This window comes from Homarus americanus, unplaced genomic scaffold (assembly GCF_018991925.1).
Source record: "Homarus americanus isolate GMGI-L3 unplaced genomic scaffold, GMGI_Hamer_2.0 scaffold50165, whole genome shotgun sequence".
Lineage (NCBI taxonomy): Eukaryota > Metazoa > Arthropoda > Malacostraca > Decapoda > Nephropidae > Homarus > Homarus americanus.
The window spans coordinates 1,716,547-1,742,321 of record NW_024748747.1 but is presented as its reverse complement, the minus strand read 5'-3'; the positions used below and the strand labels follow the sequence as shown (position 1 = coordinate 1,742,321).

The 25,775-nt window shown below is 40.1% G+C and overlaps 2 protein-coding genes across 11 annotated transcripts in view; one reads left to right on the top strand and one right to left on the bottom strand.

The window, feature by feature from the left end:
- Nucleotides 1-1,902: 1,902 nt before the first annotated feature.
- Nucleotides 1,903-22,095, bottom strand: LOC121880401 (fibronectin type 3 and ankyrin repeat domains protein 1-like). The gene is made up of 10 exons (XM_042387591.1): nt 21,207-22,095; nt 18,617-18,767; nt 18,367-18,463; nt 18,036-18,157; nt 17,534-17,655; nt 16,495-16,591; nt 15,162-15,389; nt 12,698-12,856; nt 11,328-11,466; nt 1,903-2,410 (listed from the first exon to the last, which is right to left on the bottom strand). The coding sequence occupies exons 1-10, from the start codon at nt 21,211-21,213 to the stop codon at nt 2,204-2,206; spliced, it is 1,329 nt and encodes a 442-aa protein (XP_042243525.1). The 5' UTR covers nt 21,214-22,095; the 3' UTR covers nt 1,903-2,203.
- A 2,895-nt stretch (nt 22,096-24,990) lies between these two features.
- LOC121880395 (protein abrupt-like) overlaps nt 24,991-25,775 on the top strand; it is a 131,150-nt gene continuing 130,365 nt past the window's right edge. For 8 of the 10 annotated variants that reach the window (XM_042387580.1, XM_042387584.1, XM_042387583.1 and 5 more), the window contains exon 1: nt 24,997-25,097. The gene's annotated coding sequence lies outside the window, so the exon portion shown is untranslated. Of the gene's footprint in view, nt 25,098-25,379; nt 25,519-25,775 lie in introns of those variants that run through there. The other 2 variants (XM_042387577.1, XM_042387578.1) reach the window with 2 other exon arrangements.

Here is a 25,775-nt window from a genome sequence, read left to right as displayed (position 1 = left end):
TTCTTTGACGCCACATCATATACGTTGTTTCTCACTCTTGATTTTTTTTCAAAATTTCCATTTCTGTACTTATTTTTAGTTAATTTTTTATCTCCCCCCAGGCCCGATGTGGGTCGGTGACCTATGCCTGGGTGGGCTAATCCCCTAAAAAAAAAGTTGCTCCCTGTCGCGTTTTTGGCCGATGCACAGGAGTGTTTTAAGTTTTATACAGTTTTTTTTATTTTTTCGGGGATTAGCCCAATTCTGGCACAGGTCAATGACCCACATCAGGGCCTGGGGGACGAAAATTAATAATACTAATAATACTACTACTAATAATAATAATAATAATTACAATAATAATAATAATAATAATAATAATAATAATAATAATAATAATAATAATAATAATAATAATAATAATAATAATAATAATAATAATTAATAAAAATTAAAATATTAAAATAAAATAATAATAATAACCATAAGTAAATACAAAAATTAAAACAAATAAAGAGTGAGAAACAATATATGTACAGTATGTTATGTTGTCAATAGTAAGATAAACAATTGATACCCCTGCAATTGTGTGTCATGGAGCCTGTTACTCTAAGAATTCTATGAAAATTTGATACAAGTAGAATTTCATGAAATATTTTATACTTTTCAGAGAGATATGAAGGACCAGTTAACATATTGGACTGCTACATATAAACTTCTTTTAAACATAATAATATGTTTACACAATCGTTTTAGTTACCAACGTTAGTTACAAATAACTTAATTTTCGTTTTATATTCTGGAGCTCACTTTCCTTTGTAAGAATCCTTTGCTTAGATTCACATAGTTTACAGTGTATGATGAGATGAGGTGAGATGAGCAGGTGGATGTGGGTAATCCTACTTTTTATCTAAGCTCTTTCCTGTTGCTGACTACTTGCCTCTTACGCCACTCCTGCCTGTTATTCCTCCACTTTATTTGAGGTTTGTGTACTGTACCTCCAGCCAACACAAACAAAAGTGGGAGTGGGAGTTATATGATAAATACATACATACAGAATTCTATGATTATACTATGGAGCGGAATACGCTACTGAATATTTTACGGTACCATCATCCAGCCTTGGGAAGGTTTTTTTTATTTTTATTTAGAATATATTGAAGATCAACAACAATTTGTTCAATCTTACAGACGTAAAGGTGAAACTATACATGTTGAGCCCGAACAGTCTTGAAACGGACATCTATACACATGCGAAATCAATGTGAACTTGTAAGAGAATTTAATGAATATCTATCCATCTATCTATCTATCTGTCTCTTTAAAAATTTGAACTAAAAAATAATAACTTATATTAGGAGCATACTGAAGGGCACTTTTAAACAAACACTTTACCTGTATACTGACCAATTAGTTACCAGGGACAATCCCCTTCACCCCCTCCCCCATCCGTAGTTACAGGCCATTTATGGAAGAGTGGCAGTTGTCACCCCAGTGCATTTCTTATCTTTCTTGGGCTGGATCAGCGTTGGCACTTGAGGTCTTGCCTGCATTGCCACAATTTTCAAAAATTAAGGTATATGGTTGTTCTTATATTTTGTGAGTTACGTACTTGTAAGTGGTAAATATAAACATTAAAAAGTCAGTCTGGCAAAATCTATGATAGCTTTAATGATGCAAATTGTATGGAAAAGTAAACGTTATTTCGATAACACTCACTGGTTCAAGAAATACATATACAGGTACCTTATTAAAAGTAAACATAATATATATATTATATTGGAAGCCTGGCTCCATTGACCCTCTCAGTTCCGGCGCCTATGATTTTAATGTCTTTAAACTTGTGAACATGAAAAATTAAACCATGACAAGAAAATGAGCCAGTAAACGACTCATTCAGACAGGAAAAATATTACCATTAGATCGAATTATTATTTTATTTCATTCAGCGAGCTACAGCCAGTCATATAATCTATAATATAATCTGATGAATAATATTAATTTTAATACTTATATTTACTACAGGAACATGCTGATCTTATAATAGTATATAAATGTGTGTTTATGATGGTGTAGCCGCGTAGTGACGTAACACATACAGCACGGAAATTAATGTAACGTTGGTGAAGGGAAGGAGAGAGTGTGTTTGGTGACAGAATGAGCCTGATGTACTGTACATAAAGAACTTAATGTTTTTAATCTATGAGTGAGACAGGAACGTTCATTACGACTGCTTCCAGTGCTTCACGAAGTGGGTTTCGTCGTCCGTGAGGTGTGTGAGGGCCTCCAGTTCGCCCATTGGCGGCCTGTCTTCGTCTCTAGGAGTGGGCTGATCCAGAGAGTGCCCAGAGAGATGTGCCAGGTGTGTGGGCGTGTATCCGCGTCCGTTCATTAGGTGGGCGTCACCTCCCACACTGACGAGTTTCCGCGCCTGCACAGACAAAACTCAACTGTATTGGAAAAAATGAAGCAACACCGAGAACCGAACCCGAACTCAGTATTTAAAAACACGAAAGTCAGGGTTTATTAGACGCAAATTAGGGTATATTAGATTATGTCAAAGGCAAGGCAGGTTATATTAACTTAGGTTTGATGAAAGTTAAGTTAGGTTACGTTGTAGACGAATTAGTCAAAGTCTGGTTAGGTAACGTTAGAGACAAGTTGAGGGGGGCCCATATCAACATATCGATCCAGGGAAACGAAAAGTTGTTCTATGTTGGAGTTTATTAATAGGGACAAGATTATCAATTAACATAATACAATTAGTAATTTACCGAGATGACCATTGCAAATAAGTATTTTAACGAGTCTGATCTCCAACCTGAAACCAACCGGGACCATTAAGGTGGATTTTCATGTTGGGAATCTCTCTCCGTCTGTGTCTGAAAGCGTGTCTACAGTATATTCTCAGTAAAATTTGGAAAGAGTCTTTCGTGTTTTATTTACCATAGAGCATCATGGTAGGAGAAACAGCAGTTGGTCTCACTATTGAAAATATGGGACCATGACTCAATTTTTCATAGTTCGTCTTCACTATCTCGGATTCTTTCCCATTATTCGCCTCACCATCTCATATCTTCAATAATTCCCCTCACTATCTCGTAACCGCGTTCATTATCCCCTGATCAACACCCTCTTAATGTCATCCATACTTCCCCTCACTACCTCCAATCTTCCCCTAAATTCCCCTCGGCACCCTCTAGTGACAGTCTAAACTGTTCCATAATTCCCCTCGGCACCCTCTAAATTGTTCCAGAATTCCCCTCAGCGCCCTCTAAACTGTTCCATAATTCCCTTCGGCAGTCAGCACCCTTTTTCTGTTCCATAATTCCCCTCAGCACCCTCTAAACTGTTCCATAACTTCCTCTCCCATCCCTCTATGTTCCCCTCTCCTTGCTCTAGCCTAAGGCATCACCCTCTCTCTGCCTGCGTCTCTTGCTCCCCTCAGTCCGACGCTCCCCCTCCCTCCCTGCCTCCCTCGCCTCACCTCGCAGGCACCGCCACGACCCACAATGCATCAGGCAACTTAAATGTTGGTCTTGAACTTGATCTTGATCTTGAACTTGGACTTACGCCGCGTTCTGTCATGGCTGCCGAGCGTTTGGTCCCGCCCACCGATCTGCAGCGCATGCACCACGCATCTCCTAGCTCGCTGCGGCGGCCTCCCTCCCAGTCATGACCCTCCAGGAGAAATTGATCCACAAAAACAAAGGAAGAAAGGATGTCTAGTGCGCAAACACGCTGTGGCGGCGGCTACTTCAGGAGCGGGGGGAGGAAAGTAGGACATTTCGTCTTAATCACCCTACCACCCCCCCCGTGAATAAGGAACGCAGGTGTGGATCTGGAAATACGCCGTGGTGCATAGTAAGATGAGCTTTGGCAACATCGCAATTTACCACTTCTGCTGTCAGGTAGTCTTCTGTTAGGCCAAACTGGCAACTATATAGGCTACTGACGAGAGTTGCCATGTCAATAAGAGATAGGGGGACCTCCCCACCCTCGATTCATCGATTCCACTAGAGATGTTGATGGCGCAATAGATTAAAATGATGGTGGGTAAAGGAAGATGGAAGGAAGTATGAGAATATCCACAACACGAGGCAGTTGCTGCTGGGCGCGGGCCTGTAGGCGGCGACTTTAAAGCTGCCGTCTCACTCGCCTCAGACTACCGGAGTGGCGCGACGCTGCCTGTGACCTTGGACAACAACCACCACTACAACTTCCACCACTACCTCCACCGTTACAACTTTCACCACTACCTCCATCACAACTTCCACCTCCACCATCACAACTTTCACCATCACCACCACCATGCCGCCACATGAGTGTAGACTGTAGCAGATATAAAGGCGAATAAATTAATAACAGTTATAACACCCAAATAGACAGATATATAGATTGAAGGAAGAGCTAAATATATAAAGGGGGCATGAAGAGATTAATGGAGAGGAAAAGGAGAATAAATAGCGAGGAAATGAAACAAATAGACAAAAAAATATACAGAAAAAAGGAGAGGTAGATGAAAGAAAACAGAAAGGAGAGATAGACAAAAAGAACAAGATACAGGAAGACAAAGACAAATTAGGAGAGGAATACCTATAATACTTTACGGTATTAGTGATCCCCATGCAGATGTGTGTGTGTGTGTGTGTGTGTTGATAATCTCGGCTCAAAGAAAGATAGAGAGGAGAGTGCAGGGCTTAAGACAAGTGTTGAAAGCAAAAAGAGAGGAATTTTAGTTAGTTTAACAAATTTATTGGCAAAGTTTGTAGTACAGTTTGCCTATTCTGAGTAATTCACTTAGGTCTTGACACTGAGGGTGGTATCACTTCTCACTGCACGCAGGACAGAGGTTCATACACAAAGAAGTACATCATATTCATTAACATCTATAAATGTATAGAGGTCAGATTCATATGGGTAATGTCACTGTTCACTGCCATGCAGGACAAAGGTTCGTACACAAAGAGATGCATCATATTCATTGACAGTACATATGCATATATGTACACACACATACACATATACATACATATACATATATACATATACATATACATGTACATATATATACACATATACACACATACATACACATATGCACACATACATACATATACGTCGGTCAGATTCATGTGGGTAATGTCACTCTTCACTGCCATGCAGGACAGAGGTTCGTACACAAAGAAGGAAATACATCACATTCACCAGCAGCATATATAGGTCAGTGGATCACATACATTGGAGTCATATTCTAATTGAAGACTAATCAGTGTGGGCTAGCAAATTTGGGATAAACAGTAAGAATGTCCTCAAGCACACCTGATTCAATGAAGTAATTACATAGTTCAAGATACAATAAGTCAGGTGGCCTGAAGTCTTTGACAGTGCCATCAATAATATAGTGTTCAAGTGTATGCTTTAGAGGTTTATCACAAAGTTTACATGCTGAGTGTTCTGGTATGGGTACAGCGTTACTAACTTGCCAGATGTGTCTGTATCCAAGTCTAATTCTGGCCACGACTACATCACATTGTCTGGTTCTGTCCTTATGCTGGCCATACCGGTACCTCTTGTCACAAAATTTGTCATATTTACTAATGCTACAACTGTCAGGTCTCTCGCATTTTCACTTCTTCTAGATCAGAGTTCATGATTCTGACTTGAATGTTTTAATTACAGCATTGGACAGGCCAAGGTCATCAACATTTCCTTTCTTACATGCCTCATTGGCCAGTCTATGAGCACTGTCATGATACCTGATTCCAACATGGGACGGAATCCACACAATTCGATACGAAAGTTGTTCTCATTGGCAGTTATCACATTCCTTTTAATATCACATACAACTTTAGACATAGAGCCTGACGGGCTGTTCATTGATTTCAAAGCACTTTTGAGAGTCACAGAATATCACCCCACCTCCATTTTCTTTGAGGTAGTCTGTGGCTAAGTAGATTCCAGTTGTTGTTTGTAGTTGTTCAGCCTTTGTTTGTTTGACACTATCATCTCTTTTTCTTTATATATTACAATTGCACAGCCTGTTCTACCTGTGTTTGTCTGCACAGAACCATCAGTAAAAACATAACATTCACTTGATTTAATACTCTCTATGTGTCTGTTAATAGTTTCTAGTGTGACACATCTCACCACATAAAAGAGAGGAAGATTAGACTTCTCAGTTTATTTCACCTGATGACTTAACACCCTAGGGGGTTAGTTTATGTTAGATTATGCTTAGCTGAGTTAACGCTAGGGTGTTTAATCATCAGGTGAAAGACTGGGGTTCCTTATCTTCACGTGATCCGAAACATCCCGACATACTTGGCCGTATACTGTTGTAAGCTTACATACCAGTGACCCTTTAGTATCCAGACTGCACCACAAAACATGAGGGCGAGTCACTGCATACTAAGTTAAAGTGTTCATGTTATCATTATCGTTTACGAAACGACAACATTGTGTAATTGGAAATGAAACAAGTTTATATAGCCACACTAATACAGATATAAATTGAACAACAACAGCAATATTGACATGGCTGAGACGTTTTAAGGACCTGATAAATGCTGTATATTCATCTCAGGAAAGTTAGTTAATAAAACATAATTTATCATCTGGATTACATTTTACACGGTGTTAGTAAATACATATGAAACTGAAATATTTTTTTTTCAGGAACATCAGCTCCTCAGGTTCGTGAAGTTGAATTTGGTAATTATTTACGGCTTCTCAGCCGTTGATTTAGAAACGAATATAAAAACGCCGCAATTTCATTGTACTGTATTTTATAGTGGATACTGTCGTAGTTAAGGCAAATGTGTGAAGAGGTGTTTATTTAAAAGTTCAAATTAACCTAACCTAACTTTCTTGAACTAAACTAAACTAAACAAAACTAAACTAAACTAGCATAATAACACCTGCCGTGGACGAACTTACTGATACTGAGACGGGGTAAAGCGGCTGTGAAATCCTCCATATTAGTCATTAAAAGTGAACTGCGACTATATTTACTGTGCGGTCTCGACTGTTCAGTTCGAGGGCAAAAACATTGTATGAATCTTTTATAGTCCGCGCTATGTAATATGAAACAAAATTAAATGATTACAATTTAATTAAATGATGAAATACACTAAATTTGTTTATTTTTATTACCACTAATTCAGACATTGTTGGTCAATGATTTTGATGTAGAATTATTTTATTACCATCCTTATATTTTTGTTGTCTTGTTATGTTGTAAGGGTGGGCGGGCAGGTGCTGATCTTTCTTATGCATTAAGCGCCTGCAAGGTTACTTCACTACCGTGGTACGATGCTAATCCACACCAAGGGTTATTTCACCATAGGCATACACATCCGATTGCTTGAAAGGCGAACGTCCTTATGTCCATGAAAGCAAAAATCACGAATATTAGGTGAGGTGTGTCAAAGGAATATCCCAGATTGAGATGACGGATACGTATGAAGTAACGGATTAAATCTATATTGATGAAGTTTCAATACCTATATACAGTATTTACAGGATGTCAAATCGTTTTAAAAGATAGGTAGCTAGTTCACAAAAGATGCTCACCCAACTTATTTTCTGCCATTGTTTGGCTTCTATAAATCAACCTAAATTGTTCACACCAATCTTGAAACTCATGTAACCAGGAAAGCGAGTGGTCAGTTGTAATTATTCTGGTGATAATTATATGGGGAAATGCCATGGTTGTCGCAATTTATTGTTATTATTTTTATTTCACACTTTTATAAACGCTATCTTTAGTTCTCCTAATATAAACACCCCCACCCAAACAATAAGTTACTGTAGGTTTTATGCGGGTTTCAGCTTACCTCAAAAACGCATAAGATATAACAGAAAATAAACTGGCTTGAAAATTGAAATGCTAATCAACGTTTCTATCAGACTGCGGTCATAACAGTTTATCTGTACGTGAGCTGACTACGATTCCAGCACCAGTAATCACCTTCACCTTGCTCTAGACAAGGGCGAGCCAACCTTGCACAGCCACCCGCCTTAGTTCCTGCGTCACTTTCTCCCCTCCCACCTATTCCTTTTCCCCCGTTACACTCCTCCCCCACGCCCCACTTCCCAACTCGCCGCCTTCCCCACACATCGTCACTTGTTTAAAGGTGCCCCGTCGTATGCCCCGAACAGTTAATACCGATACTGTACAGTTTTCTACGTAATTCGTAAATAAACTCTAAATGTTTTGTTTTTCCTCCTTTTGGTGTTATCGCCTGGGGAAAAAATTCTGGAGTTTTAATAAACTGACTGCTGCAATTCAGAACACAGAAATGTTTGGAATTTATCTTGTAAAAAAAAAATATATATATATATATATATATATATATATATATATATATAAATATATATATATATATATATATATATATATATATATATATATATATATATATATATATATATATATACAAATAAATCACTGTAGGTGCGCGTGATCCGGGTATATGCTGATAACCACGGGAAAGAAACACAGAAGTTCCCCAGAAGGCTTTCATAATTCACATCTTCAGGGGTGATGCAATTTACATATTATATATATATATATATATATATATATATATATATATATATATATATATATATATATATATATATATATATATATATATATATATATATATATATATATATATATATATATATATATATATATATATATACTGTCTTGTCACTTGAACAGCATTCTGGCTAGGGGCTCCCAATCATATGTTATTAATGATTAAAATCTTCTGGTGATTCAACACTATATTTATATTATCATGGAAATGAAACCGTGCGTTTTACAGTATGAATAAGGTTGTCTAAATGGCGGAGAGAATGTAAATACAATTGGAGTTGGTTTGTATGGGATGATTTCAAACCATACTGATATGCAAATGCCATTATTTTCGCTCTGTTTAGTGTAGACTGTAGATGGTCATGATGAACTATTTACCATATGAAAGGTAGCGAGCAAAAAGCTGTAGGATGAAAGATAATGTAAAGATTTTATGAATAAAGGGAAGGAAAGCGTTGACGAAAGAAGAATGGAGACTCAGATGAATAACTCGTATTAGATAACTATGGTAAATAGGCGAGGAAATAAGATTATGAGTGATTTAACAAATTTAATTCAATATGTGGCGAGAATTGAAATGTAAAAAAGCATATTGAGTAATGAATGAATGGAGATTTTACTTAAGATAAATGTTAGTGAACGTACTAAAATCTGTAAGCAGCAATGATTTACCGTGTGAAGAAATAGGGGTCGATGGGTGGTGGAGGCAGCGGGAGGAGGGCTGGAGACACCTGTCAGTCAACCAGCCAAGAAATCATAGCTACCCGACAAAGCCAAATAAGTTTCACGTTGTATTAATTCAGAATATATAAAGGTGAGGGAGGAAGAGAAATAATTATGTAAAGCGGCAACGTGAGACGATTACCTTTACCCTACAATATTGAAGATGGTGTAGAGACGGAGTTGATCGGTAAGATTATGTGAAAACTAAACTAAATTAAATAGTGAAACAATAAGATGTTTTCCCTTGCCCAAATATACAAGGTAATATGGGCCAAAACTCAGGTAATATAGAAGTAAAACGATGATTACCATAATCGTGATATTCATAGCGTAATGTTACATAGCAAACTCCATTCTGATCTGCGAAATGGTGTGTTGTACAATTAAACGGCTCCGAACAAATGTAGTAAAGGTTGCTCGCTGTAATACTGACTTGAGTTATGCAAATGGATGAGCCTGGTTACACAGAGACGACACCTTCGTCCCGAATAAGCATAAATAAATTAAATGAAACGAGGTTAAACAGTAAACAGTGGACAACTGAGTCGGTGTGTATATAACAGTGGTAATATGAAAGAACCTGAAGACCACTGTTATTGTTGCTGCGAATTATTGGCATTCTTCTACTGCCCTCTCTTTGCCTCTCTCTAAAACAGAATGTGAGGGAAGGAGTGAGACGGGGGTGGAGTGTGGGCAGAGGAGGGTTATGAAAGGTATTGATTGTGTACAGTGTTGCGGGGAAGCGGCTGCACCACACACCATGTAGCAAGATACATCCAGATACAGGTGTTTTTACAGCTAATTGGAAATTTAATAATCGGCTTAAAATGCAGTATGTTGTGAGAGACAGCTCTGGCGCGTTACTGTGGTTGTCGACTGTGGTGAACGAGACCGGAGAACAGGACAAGGGAGAAAAGAGTTTATATAACACAAGGATACACACACACACACACACACACATACACATACACAGTTTATTGATTATATATTATTTATATGTTGGTGATGCGACTATCTGCAGTGAGGCTCAACGTTCACATTTACTATGCAGTAGAAATTCTCAAGAGCAGAGAGGCTTTTCAAAGGAGGTGGTGGGGCAGAGGTAGGCTTTTGAGGAAGGCAACTAAGAAAATGGAGCTGGCAGGGCAAACAATGGAGAGTTATTAGGAGAATTTCAATTGTTTGAAATGGGTTACTGAATCAGGTGTTAAAGATATAGATTTAGAGAAAATACAGTAGTTATAAATATATTACCTGCAAGACGGATTCAGATAGAGCGATGAGGTAGAGAGGGTGTGCGACGGTAAACAGTATTGTTTGTGATATTAGCAGCTGACTACGTGTTCATGGAAGGATATATCATATTTATGGAAGTAATTTTACCTTTAAGACGACTGAATAAGCTTTGGGCTGGGTGGATGCTGGTTACATCGGCCGTACCGTACCTACAATTATAGCCTAACTTAATCTACTCATATCCTATCCCGACTTAGCCTAACGTATAGCGATCCTATCTTGACTTAACCTAGATGATTTTATCTGATAACCTTACCGAACTTATCCAATAAACCTGACTTAAGTTAATCTAACCTAACCTCTCCCAACATATCCTAGCCATATCTAATTTTCCCTATACCTTATTCTATCCTTCTCTTTCCTTACCTGTCCTTCCTTCCGTTTTTCCGTCTCTTATTCTATCTTTTTTATCTCTCGTTATTCCCTCTTCATCTTTGCTTCGTCCCTCTTTCCTTCTCTTCTCTTCCAACTTCCACTTATCTCTCTCTTTCCATTGTTTTTTACCCCCTATCCCGACATCGTTTCACACCTCCCTTTACCTATCTACTTCTCTCCCCACTCTTCTTATCCTCTCACCCCTTCTCTGTCCTTTCCTTCCCTCCCTCTTTTACAATTTCCCTTCATCTGCTCCCCTTCCTCTTCCATATATCCTCTGCTCTGTATGGTATGCTAGGACCAGGGGTAAAGGCCACAAGGACGGCAGTAATCCCTCCCTTCTTCCCTCCCTACAAATACTCACCAGGTGTGCCAAGCCCAGGGTGAGGGCCACGTGTAGAGCAGTGTTCCCTCCAGTACCTCGCTGGTTCACCTCGGCACCTCCCTCCACCAGCGCCTCCAACATCTTCGTCGCCTCTTCCTCCATTTCCTCTCGAGTCCACCTGTGAGAAGATGGATGTGCTACTCAAGTCATGAGAGAGAGAGAGAGAGGTTCGCAGATGAAGAGACAGGTTGATTGATTGATGAAAAGGGAGATAATAATTGATATTTAGAGCGAAAGAGCCAGGGACACGTTGACAGATAGGCTGAAAGAGAGTGAGACAGAGACAAATTTGTATTGGGAAAGAGAGAGATGAAGACAACGCACGAGCAACACTAAAGAGCAGTTGACGCTCATGGTCAACATATCCGGGAGAAATAACGCAATACTGCATCAGATGTGAGGCATGAGTGACATGATCCTAGTAGTAGTGTGAAGGAGGGGTCATGTCTTAGTACAGTAGTAGTGTGCCGCAGGGACACATCCTAGTAATATCATAATTTTATGTAACGTATCCTAGTACCAGCTAGCATTGTAAGTGGGACATCCTAACAGCAGAGTAAAATATGGGACATATCTTGGCAGCACTACAATAAATGGGACACATCTTGGCAGCACTACAATAAATGGGACACATTCTAGCAATAGTATGGTTCACGAGACAATTCCTAATAGCAGAACATATAGGACACATCCTAGAAGCATCAGAGCAAGTGGGACACATCCTGGTACCAGCATAACAGATGGAATATATCCTAACAGCAGTATGACGCATACGACACATCCTGACAGCAGTATGTCTCATAGGACATTCTAACAGCAGTATGACGCAGGTTCATAACACAAAGAAGTTCTCCCACATGGTAGTGACGCAGTTAGAGGCTGGCGAGACACGGTGACCCAGACCTGCTGTCATAATTCATGAGGAAGCCTCACGTACACGAGGACCCACTCTTACCTGTACCCCGCCCAGGGCCACGCTGACATTTGCGGTGGCGCCACTCGCCTCATGGATAGTCTGGGTCATCCCTGAACCGTCTGAGTGATGGTGGAACAGTCTGAGTAGTGTTGAAACAGTTTGGTTGATGTTGGGATAATCTGATTTATATTGGGCTAGTCTGAGTGGTGCTGGGATAGTCTGGGTAGTGTTGAGACAGTTGGTTGGTGTTGGAATATTTTAAGTCATTCATGGACTGTCTCGTTAGCGCTGAGATAATCTAGTTTAATCATAGACCATCTAGTTGTTGATGGAATAGTCTGGTTGATGTTGATCATGCTGGGCTAGTCTGGGTGGTGCTGAGATAGTTATACACAGTCGTGTGGTCCAATGCTTGAGCTGCTACAAGCCTCACCTGGCGGAGACGAGACGCGTATAGGCAGTGGTGAGGGCGAGGGCAAGGGTGGAGTGGCCAGCAGCTGACAGGGTAGCGTCAGCCCCATCCTGCAACGCCGCCTTCACCACCTCCAGCTGATGACCCGCCACCCCGTAGTGTAGCGCCGTCAGTCCGTTCCTGCAGTAATATCACCACCATGGCCACCGCCAATCCGTTCATGTAATAACGCCAACATGATCAATGTAAACATGTCATAGACAAGCATTGTCTATGTTTATTAATATAACTAAAATAGGTCACTATCGTATGGGAGGTGGATACTTCTGTAGTACCAAGAGGGTCACACCACGGATTTTACCGTGATTGTTTCAGTCTGCTTTACATTAGCCTATTAGGTTAGATGAGCTGAGTTAACTAGGTAGTTAAGTTTGTTGTTACAATAAGATGAGTACTGTTAAGCTATGTTAGAACATACAAAAGAACATAACATAAGAACATAAGAATGGAGGAAACAGCAGCGGGCCTATTGGCCCATACGGGGCAGTCCCGTTTACATCCAACCCCTATCGCTCATATATCCATCCAAACTATGTTTGAAGCTATCCAGAGTAACTTGTTCCACTAATCCACTACTCTATTTCCATACCAATGTTTACCTATCTCGCGCCTAAATCTAAATTTGTCTAATTTAAAACCATTGGAGGAAACTGTAACGGGCCTATTGGCTCATTCTAGGCAGTCCTATTTACACCCAACTATACACGAAGCTTCGCAAAGTGTTCGAGTTAACGATGATGTTCGGTAACGCATTTCACTCATCTACTACTCTGGAGTAAGCTAATCCTACAGATGAGCTTCGTTAGAGTCTACGTTTAAAACTCTTTACTGACAAAATTCAAGAGTAAATTATTAATTGTAGGAAACATAATCACTAGTAATTACTAGTAGGGTATTAAGGGGAAATCTTATTATAATGTGTCCAGTTGTCCAGTGGAGGTGGAAACTCTCCTACTCCGACTGCATAGGAACATGGCTTCATGCCAAAATATGCGTCATCTCAATTTAAATGTGGCAATATAAGGTGATGATAGAACACCCGGGTAAGCATTCCATTGATTTATGGTCGTTATTGCAAATCAATATCCCGTCATAGTGATTTTCCAATGATCAGGTTTAGCAGACTTAAAACTACGGCGAGTGTGGCCTCTTAGGGTATTGGTACTGCATTTAAATTTTGAGAAGTGAATGTGTTTGTATCCATGCAGGAGCTTGTAGACCTCAATTATATCTCTCCCTCCAGTCCTGTAATGTCTTTAGGTCCAACAAAATAAAACCATTGAATTATATTACAGGAAGTTAGGTCAGGCTAAGTAGGTCTTGTTGGTGTATTTGTACCACTGTATTTAACACTAGTCAGCCATCGTTGACTATGCAGTTCATTGCTGGTAACCTTAATTAGCCAAAGACATATAATTACTGGAAAAAATAACCCCAGTGCAGAACAGACCAAAAAAGTAGTCCCAGGAGTAGCACATTTGCTCTATGAAGACAACTGGCATCTGTAATATAATTGAATGGTTTTATCTTGTTATAATTATATTTTATGCTACGTTATCTAGGCAAGTTGATTGTTTGTTTTTTTATTATTGTCAACAGGAAGAGCAGCACGCACTGTATTCACTTAAAATAAATGGGAAAGGTGCAAGACCGTCACCCATTTCTTTGTATTTACGAGGTAAGAAACAACTTTCTTATAAAAAAAAAAAAACCCTAAAGTTGTTCCTATCCATGACTCTGACGTCTAAGGTATTGCCGACCTGGTGGGGTTAGATGTGCTTAGATTGAGTCAGGTTAGACGTGGTTAGATTAGGTTAGGTTAGGTCGAGTTGGGTTTCGGTTAGATCAGTGTTAGGTTAGGCTAGGTTAAATTTGGTTAGGCTGATTTAGAATTTGTTAGGCTGTGGTAGATTAAGTTAAGCTGGGTTAGTTTAAGTTAAGCTGGGTTAGATTTGGTTAGGCTGGGTTATATTTGGTGAGCTAGGTAAGAATTGGTTTGGCTGGGTTAGAATTGGTTAGACTGGGTTGAATTTTGTTCGGATTGGTTAGAATTGATTAGGCTGGGCTAGAATTGGTCAAGCTGGGTTGGATTTGATAAGACTGGGCTGGATTTGGTTAGGTTGGGTTAGATTTGGTTAGGCTTGGTTAGATTTGGTTAGGCTTGGTTGGATTTTGTTAGGCTGGTTGGATTTTGTTAGGCTTGGGTAAGAAGAGGTAAAGTTTCGCCCAGGTCTCAGCAGCAGGGCCGGGGGAGGAGGGTATTGATGTTGTTTGTTATAGTTAAAGTAAATATTAATGGTGGCGTATTATCTTCAAAATGAATAAAAGTTTTTACTTGAAATAATTTTGTCCTTATAAAGCCAAAGTTGGTTGCTTATGAATTTATGGCAACTTTTGAATGACCAGAAGGTGTTCCAGTACTCACCTGTCGGTATAGTTCCAACTGGCTCCTGCGGCACGTAGCCTGCGGGCAAGGTCGATGCGGCCCAACCAGGCGGCTAGGGTGAGGGGAGCGAGGTGCGGCCCAGCAGTAGGGACGCCCACAGCGGCCCGCCGCTCCACCAACACGGCTAGGGCGTCACGTGACCCACCCTTCACCGCCGCCACTAGTGCCGTATGGCCTGCCTCCACCACGTGGTCTATACGCTCCATCCTGTACCACACGGGCTCTTTATTGTCACTTGCCACACATAACACTTGGCCATCACATGTACCTCCCCTCACACACTTGGCCACAACACTCCCACACACAACACTTGGCCACAACACTCCCACACACAACACATCCACACACAACACTTGGCCACAACACTCCCACACACAATACTTGACCACAACACTCCCACACACAACACTTGGCCACAACACTCACACACACAACTTGGCCACAACACACTCCACACACACACACACACACACACATCCACACACAACCTTGGCCACAACACTCCCACACACAACACATCACAACACACACACACAACACTTGGCCAACACTCCACACACAACACTTGGCACACACAACACTCCCACACACAACACTTCACAACACTCCCACACACAATACTTGACCACAACACTCCCACACACAACACTTGGCCACAACACTCCCACACACAACACTTGACCACAACACTCCCACACACAACACTAACTACCTCGCCCCTACACACAACAGATAAATGATAATAACGTCATATATGAGAGAACAACTGAAACACTACCAGAGACTCTCAGTCGTTTATCTCTATTCGTCTTCTTATCATAGTCTACACTAAGTCTCTCTTCGACGAGCTATCATGTCTCTCCTTTCACATGTTTCCCTCCCTTTTCACCTACCTCCTCTTCACGGGTCTCCCTCTCCTCTCTTCACCCGTCTCTCCCCCTCCTCTCTTCACCTGTCTCTCCTTCCCCTCTTTCCCTGTATCTCCTTCGCCTCTTCACCTGTCTCTCCCTCCCCTCTTCACCTGTCTCCCTCTTCACTTGTCTCTCCCTCCCTCTTCACCTGTCTCTAGCTCCCTTCACCTGTCTCTCCCTCCTCTTCACCTGTCTCCACCCCCTTCACCTGTCTCTCCCTCCCTCGTCACCTGCCTCCCCTCTTCACCTGTCTCTCTTCACCTGTCTTCACCTGTCTCCCCTCTTCACCTGTCTCCCTTTTCACCTGTCTCTCCCTCCCTTCTTCACCTGTCTCTCCCCCCCATTCTTCACCTGTCTCCACCCCCGTTCACCTGTCTCTCTCATCACCTTACAGCACTTACTGGGAGAACTTAAGGAGGTCAGCCAACACGTCCCTGACCAGCGTGGCGTTATTCTCCTGCACTGCCTCCACCAGGTCCTGCCCGCTGCTTGGCAAACCTGATCCAGGTAACACACTGATTAGTTCCATGATTTGTCCAGGTGACACATTGACTGGCCTCATGACTCGCTCAGATAACACATTGATTAACCTAGTGACTCGCTCGGGCAACACACGTATTAACCTCATGGCTTGCCCAGGTAATACACAGTTTAGTCTCATGACTCACCTAGGGAACACATTAATTATCCTCATGACACGCCAAGGTAACACTAATTAGCCGCGTGGCTCACTCACTCCATGAACCAGGGGTAAGGTCTTCCTGTGGTTTCTGGTCCAGCAGGTTCATGGCGAGGTTGAGATCATGGATTCTTCCTTTACCTCAAAATGTCTCCACTATTTAAAACTACTTTCATTGTAAAATTTGGAATGGTTATTGTTATTCGCGCCAGTTTAACGCTAGGAATTGTAAGACCTTTTGCGTCTCATTGCTCGTGTTATTATAAATGTCATGAGAGAAAATTTTCAATTAATAAGTGATATGATTCATATTTAAAATGTTGCTTTGTATACAGGTGATCATGACTCTTGTATGTTTACCCTGTACTGTCTTTTTAGGTATGAACAGCAAGACACCATGTGGTCAGCCGTGCGAGGTGATGTTTACAATGTACTGTACTTAAGGGTGTAAGCAAGTTCATGCTATGTTACATGTTTAATGATGTCTGCTTGCTGCCGGACTCGTCTCTTTTTCCTTCCTGCCATAACCAAGTCGTAACTCGTAAGTACACTACTAATAACATTTTATTGTGTTGCAGTTAGATAATTGTGTCTAGTATTTTCACAATATATAATGTATGTCTTAGTTGATTGTACGTTTATGAGTTAAAACTCCTACGTTATATTTTACACTGCAATTTTGACATTTAGCTGCACTACATTTACCCAATTGTTTTCTGGCTTCGTCAACCAAGAATATGAAAATAGTGCGAATAACTCACTCTTGGTCTTGATGGTGAGGGTGGTCCAGGGAGAGGTGAGGTCCTCCTCGGTGAGACAAACACGAACCTTGGTCACCTGTGCTGGCGCCAGACCATCTACCAAACAGCTTCGCCCGCTGCCTCTGTGGGGTCATAGAAGACGTTGATCAGGGTTTAAATGACCCCGAATATCATATTTTATGTGCTGTGGCTAGTGAGTGGTGCCCAGTTCACCATGCTCAGGAATCTTAGCTGTGTTTATTAACCTAGGGTCATCCTCGTTATCCCCAAAGCATGCTTACTGATACAAGTTACAGTCATTAATAATGGTTCATGAACTTCATGCTTACCAACAACAAAATATTCTCGTAAACAAAGTCATGAAGGTTAGCTGATCAACAACAGAGTTGTAGCCTCGCTCTGGGATGAGGTGAGAGTGACGTTGTTAATGGCCAGCAAGAACTATCACAAAATAAATGGGAGGTGATAGGAGAACAAGGAGGATCTTGAGTCCTTGACTCACCTGTATACAGTGGTCCAGCCGGTCCTGGGACTCAGGAGCTGGGCCGTGTACACCTGAGTGGGTCGTTCTGGGAAGACCTCGGTCCTATCTATCTCCTCCTCAAGAGGACCTTCCTCCAGCCCCTGCAGTGACAATGCATCAACGAGACCTAATTAGATATCACCGTGACTGACTCTTCAAAAAACAAATAATTTGTGTTTGTTCTTTCTCTCTATTCTCTTCTTTATCTTAAAGCCTCTCCCAATTATGAGCACCATGAATAAAGAAACCTCAAGAGGAACACAAATGGAAGCGTAAGCGTACACTCCCACCCTTACACAAAGGTACTCACATCCTCGTCTTGCAAGTAGGTGTCGGGCTCCACCTCCTTTGCGTACGCCAACTCCAGGTAGTCCTCGTAGGAGTCATTAACACCGCCTTCACCACCCCTACCACGTCACGAGTAACACATCAACAGTATACGGATATAATGATCATAGCGGTATATTTTAGAGAATGGAGACTCAACATCTCTTACAAAATTTGATCACTGGCCATCAGTTCCAACATTATAGAAATTGTCAGCGTTATTGGTGACTTACCGGGGGGAGGCTGCATCGGTAGAGGAGGCATCACCGGGGTCAGCCTGGGGTCCATCGCCATCTGAACTGACGCTGAGGTCACACTCATCTGGGTCACCCCACTCCACCCTGACCCAGTGGTGACCTACAGCCCCCTCCCGCACATCAGGTCCTGCCCAGGTGTGACAAGTGTTACGAAGTGGTCATTTAAGATGAATGGTAACAACTAATACTCGAAGACTAGGGTAATTTGTCACGTAAGAAAACCAACCCGAGTCACAGCGTTAGTTCAGTTAATTTGACATTTTTTTATACGGGATTAGCCCATCATGGCACAGGTTAATGACCCACATCAGGGCTTGAGGCGAAAATATAATAATAATAATGATAATAATAGTAATAAATAAAAAATAATAACAAATATAAAATATATTACATAAAATATAATAATAATAATAATAATAATAATAATAATAATAATAATAATAATAATAATAATAATAATAATAATAATAATAATAATAATAATAAATATTGAGAAACGATATATGTATGTTGTGTTGTCAAGGTAAGAGAAACAATTGCAACCCTGCAATTGTGTGTAAATGAGGCAGAAAGTCAGATCAGCAACCTGGGACTTGGTCACAATATTTGTGATATCATATGGCAGCAGGGTCTATCATCAGACAATACATTATGCTTCCAATATCTTCCCAGGCAGTAGTCCCCCCCTGTTTGATAGCCGCCTACTACTTTCTACCTGGTACTTTTTTTATAATTACATAATCATTTTTAGTAGCTGTATAAAGAATAGTCTATAATAATAAAACCTGTGTGTGTGAGCGAGCCAGTCAGCACCATTGCTCTTAGACCATGGACCTGAAACTTTGCATGCACACGAAGGGGACCCTGGGGGCATCCACCTCGTTACTTTTTTTATTTTTTTATTTGGCAAAAAAAAAAGGAAATTAAATATCAAAGGAGAGTAAGAGTGCCGGGATCCATACCTAAAAGTGATTGTATTTTTTTTACGGGGATTAGCCACCCGGGCACAGGTCATCGACCCACAACGGGGCCTAGGGGGCGAAGAAATAAGAATAGAAAGAAATTAAAAATGGAAAAGTAAAAGGTTATGTTAATCTACACCACGAAGATGCCGGAAAATCAGCTTTTTAAAGTGAGACAGATTGTATGAGTGTGGAAACACAGAAGAAGGCAGAGCAGTCCACAGTTTGGCAAGACGTGAGTTACGAGCCCACGTCCTTGCCGGCGGTACACAGGATGCCAAATCCACCGAACATTGCCCGTTAAAGTACTTGTAAAAGAGAGAGAGTAAAGCAACATTGCGGCGAAGAGAAAGGGAAGAAAGATTGTCTACTAAAGGAGGAGAGTTAATGAGACGAAATGCTTTTGATTCCACCCTATCTAACAGTTGGACAGAAGAGCCACCCCAGTTATGAGAGCAGTACTCCAAGTTAGGACGAATGAATCCCTAATACACTTGAAGCAACTGCTCAGGAGTGAAGTAGCTACGGCTTCTATACAGCATTCCCAACTTTCGGGAGGCAGCTTTAGCAATGTTGAGGATGTGTGGCTTCCATGACATATTAGAGAAAATGGTGAGGCCTAGCATATCTATTTTAGAATTTGGCAGAATTATAGCGTCCTCAAATGTGATTGGTGGGAGATCATCTAATTTGGGAAATTGTAAATGGTAAATACTGAGTTTTATTACTATTGAATTTAACCAAGTTTCTACTTCCCTATTCGGAGATGCTGCACAGATCCGCATTGATAGATGTAATGATGATTATTTAGTTAATGTATTGAAGAATATACTGAAGTTTAGTTGTCGTGAAAAATATACCGTAGCTTAGTTGTACAGTAGTGAAGAATATACTGTAGTTTAGTTGATGTAGTGAAGATGAAAGTGCAGCACGAGCAACCTGGTGTGAAGCTTGGTAATAATGCTTACATTATCTAGGCACTTCTGGCAATATCCTCACCTGGAATTAGCTGACAGCCATTCCATTATGTGTCAGCCAAAAGCTAAAGGAGTTGCCAATATAAAAAAAAAATACTAACTTTTTTGCAGAGGGAATCATAATCTAATGGAATAATCTACCAGTAAATGTTTATGAATTCTTTTCAAGTCCAGGCTTGACCAACATTGGCACATACTGCGGTCCATACAATAGTCTATGCATGAACAGCAGTATCTTATGCCTAGGTGGCCCTTGGGCCGGCCATCCTCGTTGTACGAGGGGCAACCATTAGGCTGACTCAGTGTACTATCAGCCTGGCTGACAGTACACAACAGAGGGCTGACTGACCACCCGATCGTTTAATAAGCTCACATGTGGAAAAAAGGTTAACTATAAGATAATAAATAAAAAGTAGATCAGAATTAAACTTAACGGTGTTAGTATGAACAGAATTAACATCAATAAGTCAGCACCATCAGAAACCAACACCAGTGGCAGCCTCCATACGCCTGTGTACTGGCATGAGAGATAAAAGTAAGATAAGGAGTGAGATACACCACGCCCATCGTCCTCAGCTGCCTTGGGTGAGGTTATCTGCCTGATAGTGGTGTACCCCGAACACTCACCCTCCATCACGATGAAGTTGATCGTAACCTCCTTCAAGGGTAATCGTAGTTTCCTTCATGGACAGTCGTAGTTTCTTTCAACGGTATTCGTAGTTTACTTCAGAAGTTTCTTTCAACGGTATTCGGAGTTTACTTCAGAAGTTTCATTCAGCGGTATCCGTAGTTTCCTTCACAAGTAGTCATTACCTTTACAAGCAGTCGTAACCTTCTTTTATGACAGTCGCAGCTATGTTTACGTTGTCAGTGGTGAAGTTATTATATATGTATGATGTAGTAAATACGTGATTCTGCTTCCCCTAATATAAGATAAATGTTTAGAAGGCCAGAAATCCACACTGCATATCGTGGAAGTGTGGAACATCTCGCCTAAGATATAGGTAGGAGAGTTTAAAAACATGTTGACCTTCGAGAAATTACTGGGAAGCACTCGGCAGATTCAGATGCCATGTTATACTCTTTGGGGTCTAGTTACATATTATAAAGTCACTTAACCCACCCGCTATCAATGTTACCAGCGTAATGTCATAGATATAATTGAAGATGTGGGCATAACAGTTCAGTCTTCACCCAGGAACACATACAAGTTCAAGTTTCAGGGTCTAGTTACCGATAATGGAGGTTACTTTGATTCGGGGCAGACCTAGAACAACATCAGGGCCATGGAAGACTCGCTGAGAAGACACACTATGCACAGTTACCCATCACCAGCTGAGCACGTAAAAAAATATTCTTAATGAATCGTATCATGTTTACATTAGTGTGGAAGTATGTAATCAGTTTGGGTTATTGATCTTAAGTAATCAAGTTAATTTTTCAATGTGGATTGAAAACCCTATCGCTGATAGTACACACAGAATAAGAACAGTCCCCCACATGATCCACGACTACAGTGAGGCTCTGCATATCCGTTGTTTACATGTTTGTCACCATAGCAACGCCTCTTGTGTCGAACTATCATCGCAACACACACACACACACACACACACACACACACACACACACACATATATATATATATATATATATATATATATATATATATATATATATATATATATATATATATATATATATATATATATATATATATATATATATATATATATTGGTATTATAACATCTTTTATATAATATAACTCAAAAACACAGAGTCTCCAGTTGATGAAGTAGTTTTAACATGTAAAAGTCATTTAATAGTTCCATAGTAAGATAATACAGTAAGGATGTCAGGACTAGGAGTAGTGTGTAAGATGCTAGCAACATTCCGAAAAGAGTTTTAAAGTAGGCAGGTGGACCGGGGCCCGGGTCTTAAAGCTGGAGACAGGTTAAGTGCATTTTCCTGGGAGATGAGCTTTTCTGGCATCATCCTTTTGTCATTGCAAAATTGTCAAACAAAACGAATAGCGGTTACCATCTGAATAGTATACAGTGATTGGCAAATCATGTTTTGTTGTTTTACCCCGCTTACTAACTTGTAATGACAGCGAAGCGATGTGATGAATTTGGCAGCTATAAGTGTTATATCCAAAATGTTAACCAGTTGAGAGTTTTATTTATACTTATTCATGCAAAAAAAGTACAGTAGTGGTTTCGAACAAAATTGATACTATTAAGGTTTGACATGTCAAACGATGGACATGATTGCTCAGGAAGTAAGAGAGGATGTGCTTGTTTTACGGAAGCGACCTAAATGTACTGCCTTGATCAGATTATTATTAAGCAATATAAAAAGAACCACTGAATACTGTAATAGATGCCCTGAAATAGTTTAAAGTATTCTTTTTATCCCAGAAACAGATCATATGTGATAAGTACAGCAGGTACCAATGTGGACAATTTAACTATACATTATTGATAATTCCGTTGTCTGAAATGAAGTTAACCAGAACTGACATAACTGCTGAGTGCATGGAAGGTAAGGTAAAGTGAGGAAGTTAGGGAGAAGTGATAGCGCGAAGCGCAGCCTGGTAAGGCACATGTTTGTGCTTGGGATTAAAGAAGAATTGTACAACTTCTTGGGCCTCTTCAGTTACAAGAAGTTACAACTATTCAGAAAAATAGTGTTTTAAATTTTAACACTTAGGACAGTTACAAATGTACACTTTTTTTTACGGTGAAGTAAGGAACAGTTCTGGAACTCGGTACAAGAAGAGCCAACCAGCCAATAAAATTAAATTTTAGGAGAAAAAGTAAACTATGCTTTACAGGCTCAAGAAGTGAACACTTAATAATTTTAGTGTATGGTATACCTCCTCCCCACCTTCCCTGTATTTTTTTCTGCATTAATAGTTCCCAACAGAAAGTACGAACTTGCATTATCAAAGGAAAAATAATTTAATATCTGCTGTTCTGCTCCACTTCTGTTTTTAGGTTCTGCTGCCCTCTTGTGTGTATAAATAATACTAAACTGTATTTTTATATATAAAATATTTTAAATAATATTGTTTAAAAAAATTAAAACCCGCAGTAGATATTGCAGCTTTGGTACTTGACCGTCAGTTTAGTTATACAACTACAATATACTTTTCTTACCTTTATGCTGGAAACAAAATCTTGTTTAATCCATTTTCTTGATAAGTTTGTCCCTGGTGGATCCAGTGTACCTCACGTTCATGAAATTCGGCCTTTACTCTTGTTGTTACCGATAAAACGTGGGTTTGTTTTAATATATATATATATATATATATATATATATATATATATATATATATATATATATATATATATATATATATATATATATATATATATATATATATATATATATATATGTGTGTGTGTGTGTGTGTGTGTGTAAATTAATAAAATTTTAGTTCCCGCCTCCTGGTCCACTGTTCTGCGGGTAACGTTGTTTCTTATCTGCTGCTGCAGTCTTTACACCTGTATATAATCAGCTTCCCCTGAGAGATTGCTAAATCAGTCGAGAAAGGAATCCAAAATTAAAACAAAATGTTACTTGTATCAATTTTACTGGGAGCTAATTTCCCAAAATATTTAAAGTATTACCGGCTCACTGGTAAGATTTCTAACACCAATTTATCTTGCATGCTCTCTTCAATACCATTTGGTGACAGCAGTTGACAGAGATTACAGTTACTAGTGCATGTATTTGAGTATATAAAAAAATAAAACAACTTGTTATTTAAAGTTGGCGCTAATTCTGTATTCGTATCGATCAAGACATGCATGATGAGGCAAGATTGCCCAGGAACGACTGACAAGTAGAACTACAAACACAACAAACTACTCTTGTCATATAACCTCTCCGCTCTTACGCTGGTATATTGAATGAGTGTATATTACTGATAATGGAACAATCAGACATATTAAGGACTAATAATGTAGAGATAATAGAGCATAACTCGGCCATAGTGCATGCGTGAGACAGGTAGAAAAGTTGTAAACAAGACCTAATAATATTTTACTATGTATACACCAAAGTCTTTTAAAAGCAAACTTTCACCACTGAAATCTCGGGAAATTAGATTTGTTTCTTAAAATAAATGACACTCGTCCGGTATATAAATGCATTAGTAATCATAAGATACCATTATAATGTATTTAATCTTTAAATGCGCATTCATTTTTCAGGACTGACAATCATAAACTATTGACTCTTTCCTATAGAGTGTTGAATGATATAAAAGTGATTTTTTAAAAGTACTTAATAATATTTATTGTTAAGATAAAGGATTGAACACTCTTCCTCTCCGGAGTTTGTTGTATCTATAGGTTTTCTATCCTGTGCGCTGGATATTATTGGAACACCAACTAACAAAGACGCAATGAGTTCATTGACCGTCTCGAAAACATGTCATGAGTGGTTTTAGTGCGCCTTTTGTGATATTTTCAGCGCCTCCGCTTAAAATACAGGGCGCATGTAGATTTAAGGTAAGTGCAGACATCACTCAAGTTCCATAGAACGAGTTAGAAGGTGTTTGAGGTGAGTAGGAGAGGGAGACATAGTGTTTACAAACAAAAAGGTGTCAGTGTTTATTTGGGTTGAATGCGTCACCGAGGAGGAGAAACGCAGAATGTGGGCGATGCCAGTTTCGCAATCGTCACATTATTATTTTATCGTGATTTGTCCCACAAATTGCCTTAAAATTGTGTTGTTTATTGTTGGAGAAGAGCTGTAGAGGTGTGGTTTGGGTGAAAAGAGCGGGTCGGGGGGAGAGTACCGGCGAAGGGAAGGGAAATTATTGATTAACGCGGCTGTGTAAGTGGGCCTGCCTGCCTGCCACCAGCCAGCCGCTCTCCCTCCGCTACCAGGCCTACCCTGCAACGCGCTGCAACACCATGCAACACTCAGGTAGATATACTCATATTACAGTGCTATACTTACTTCATATGTGTACATAAATACTTGGTGCAACGGAAAATGGTGTAAAAGTGCAGTTCCGGAATGTGATAAGGGGAAATAGGCCTACAATAAGAAGTGAGAGGACACGGCTGTCTGGATGGAGTGGTGGCTATTGATTTTTAGGCATGTTGCATCCCGGTGAGCGAGGCTGACGACCCTCTGAACAAAGGGGTGCCACAATGGCTCTCAGCTCTTAAGATTTTGTA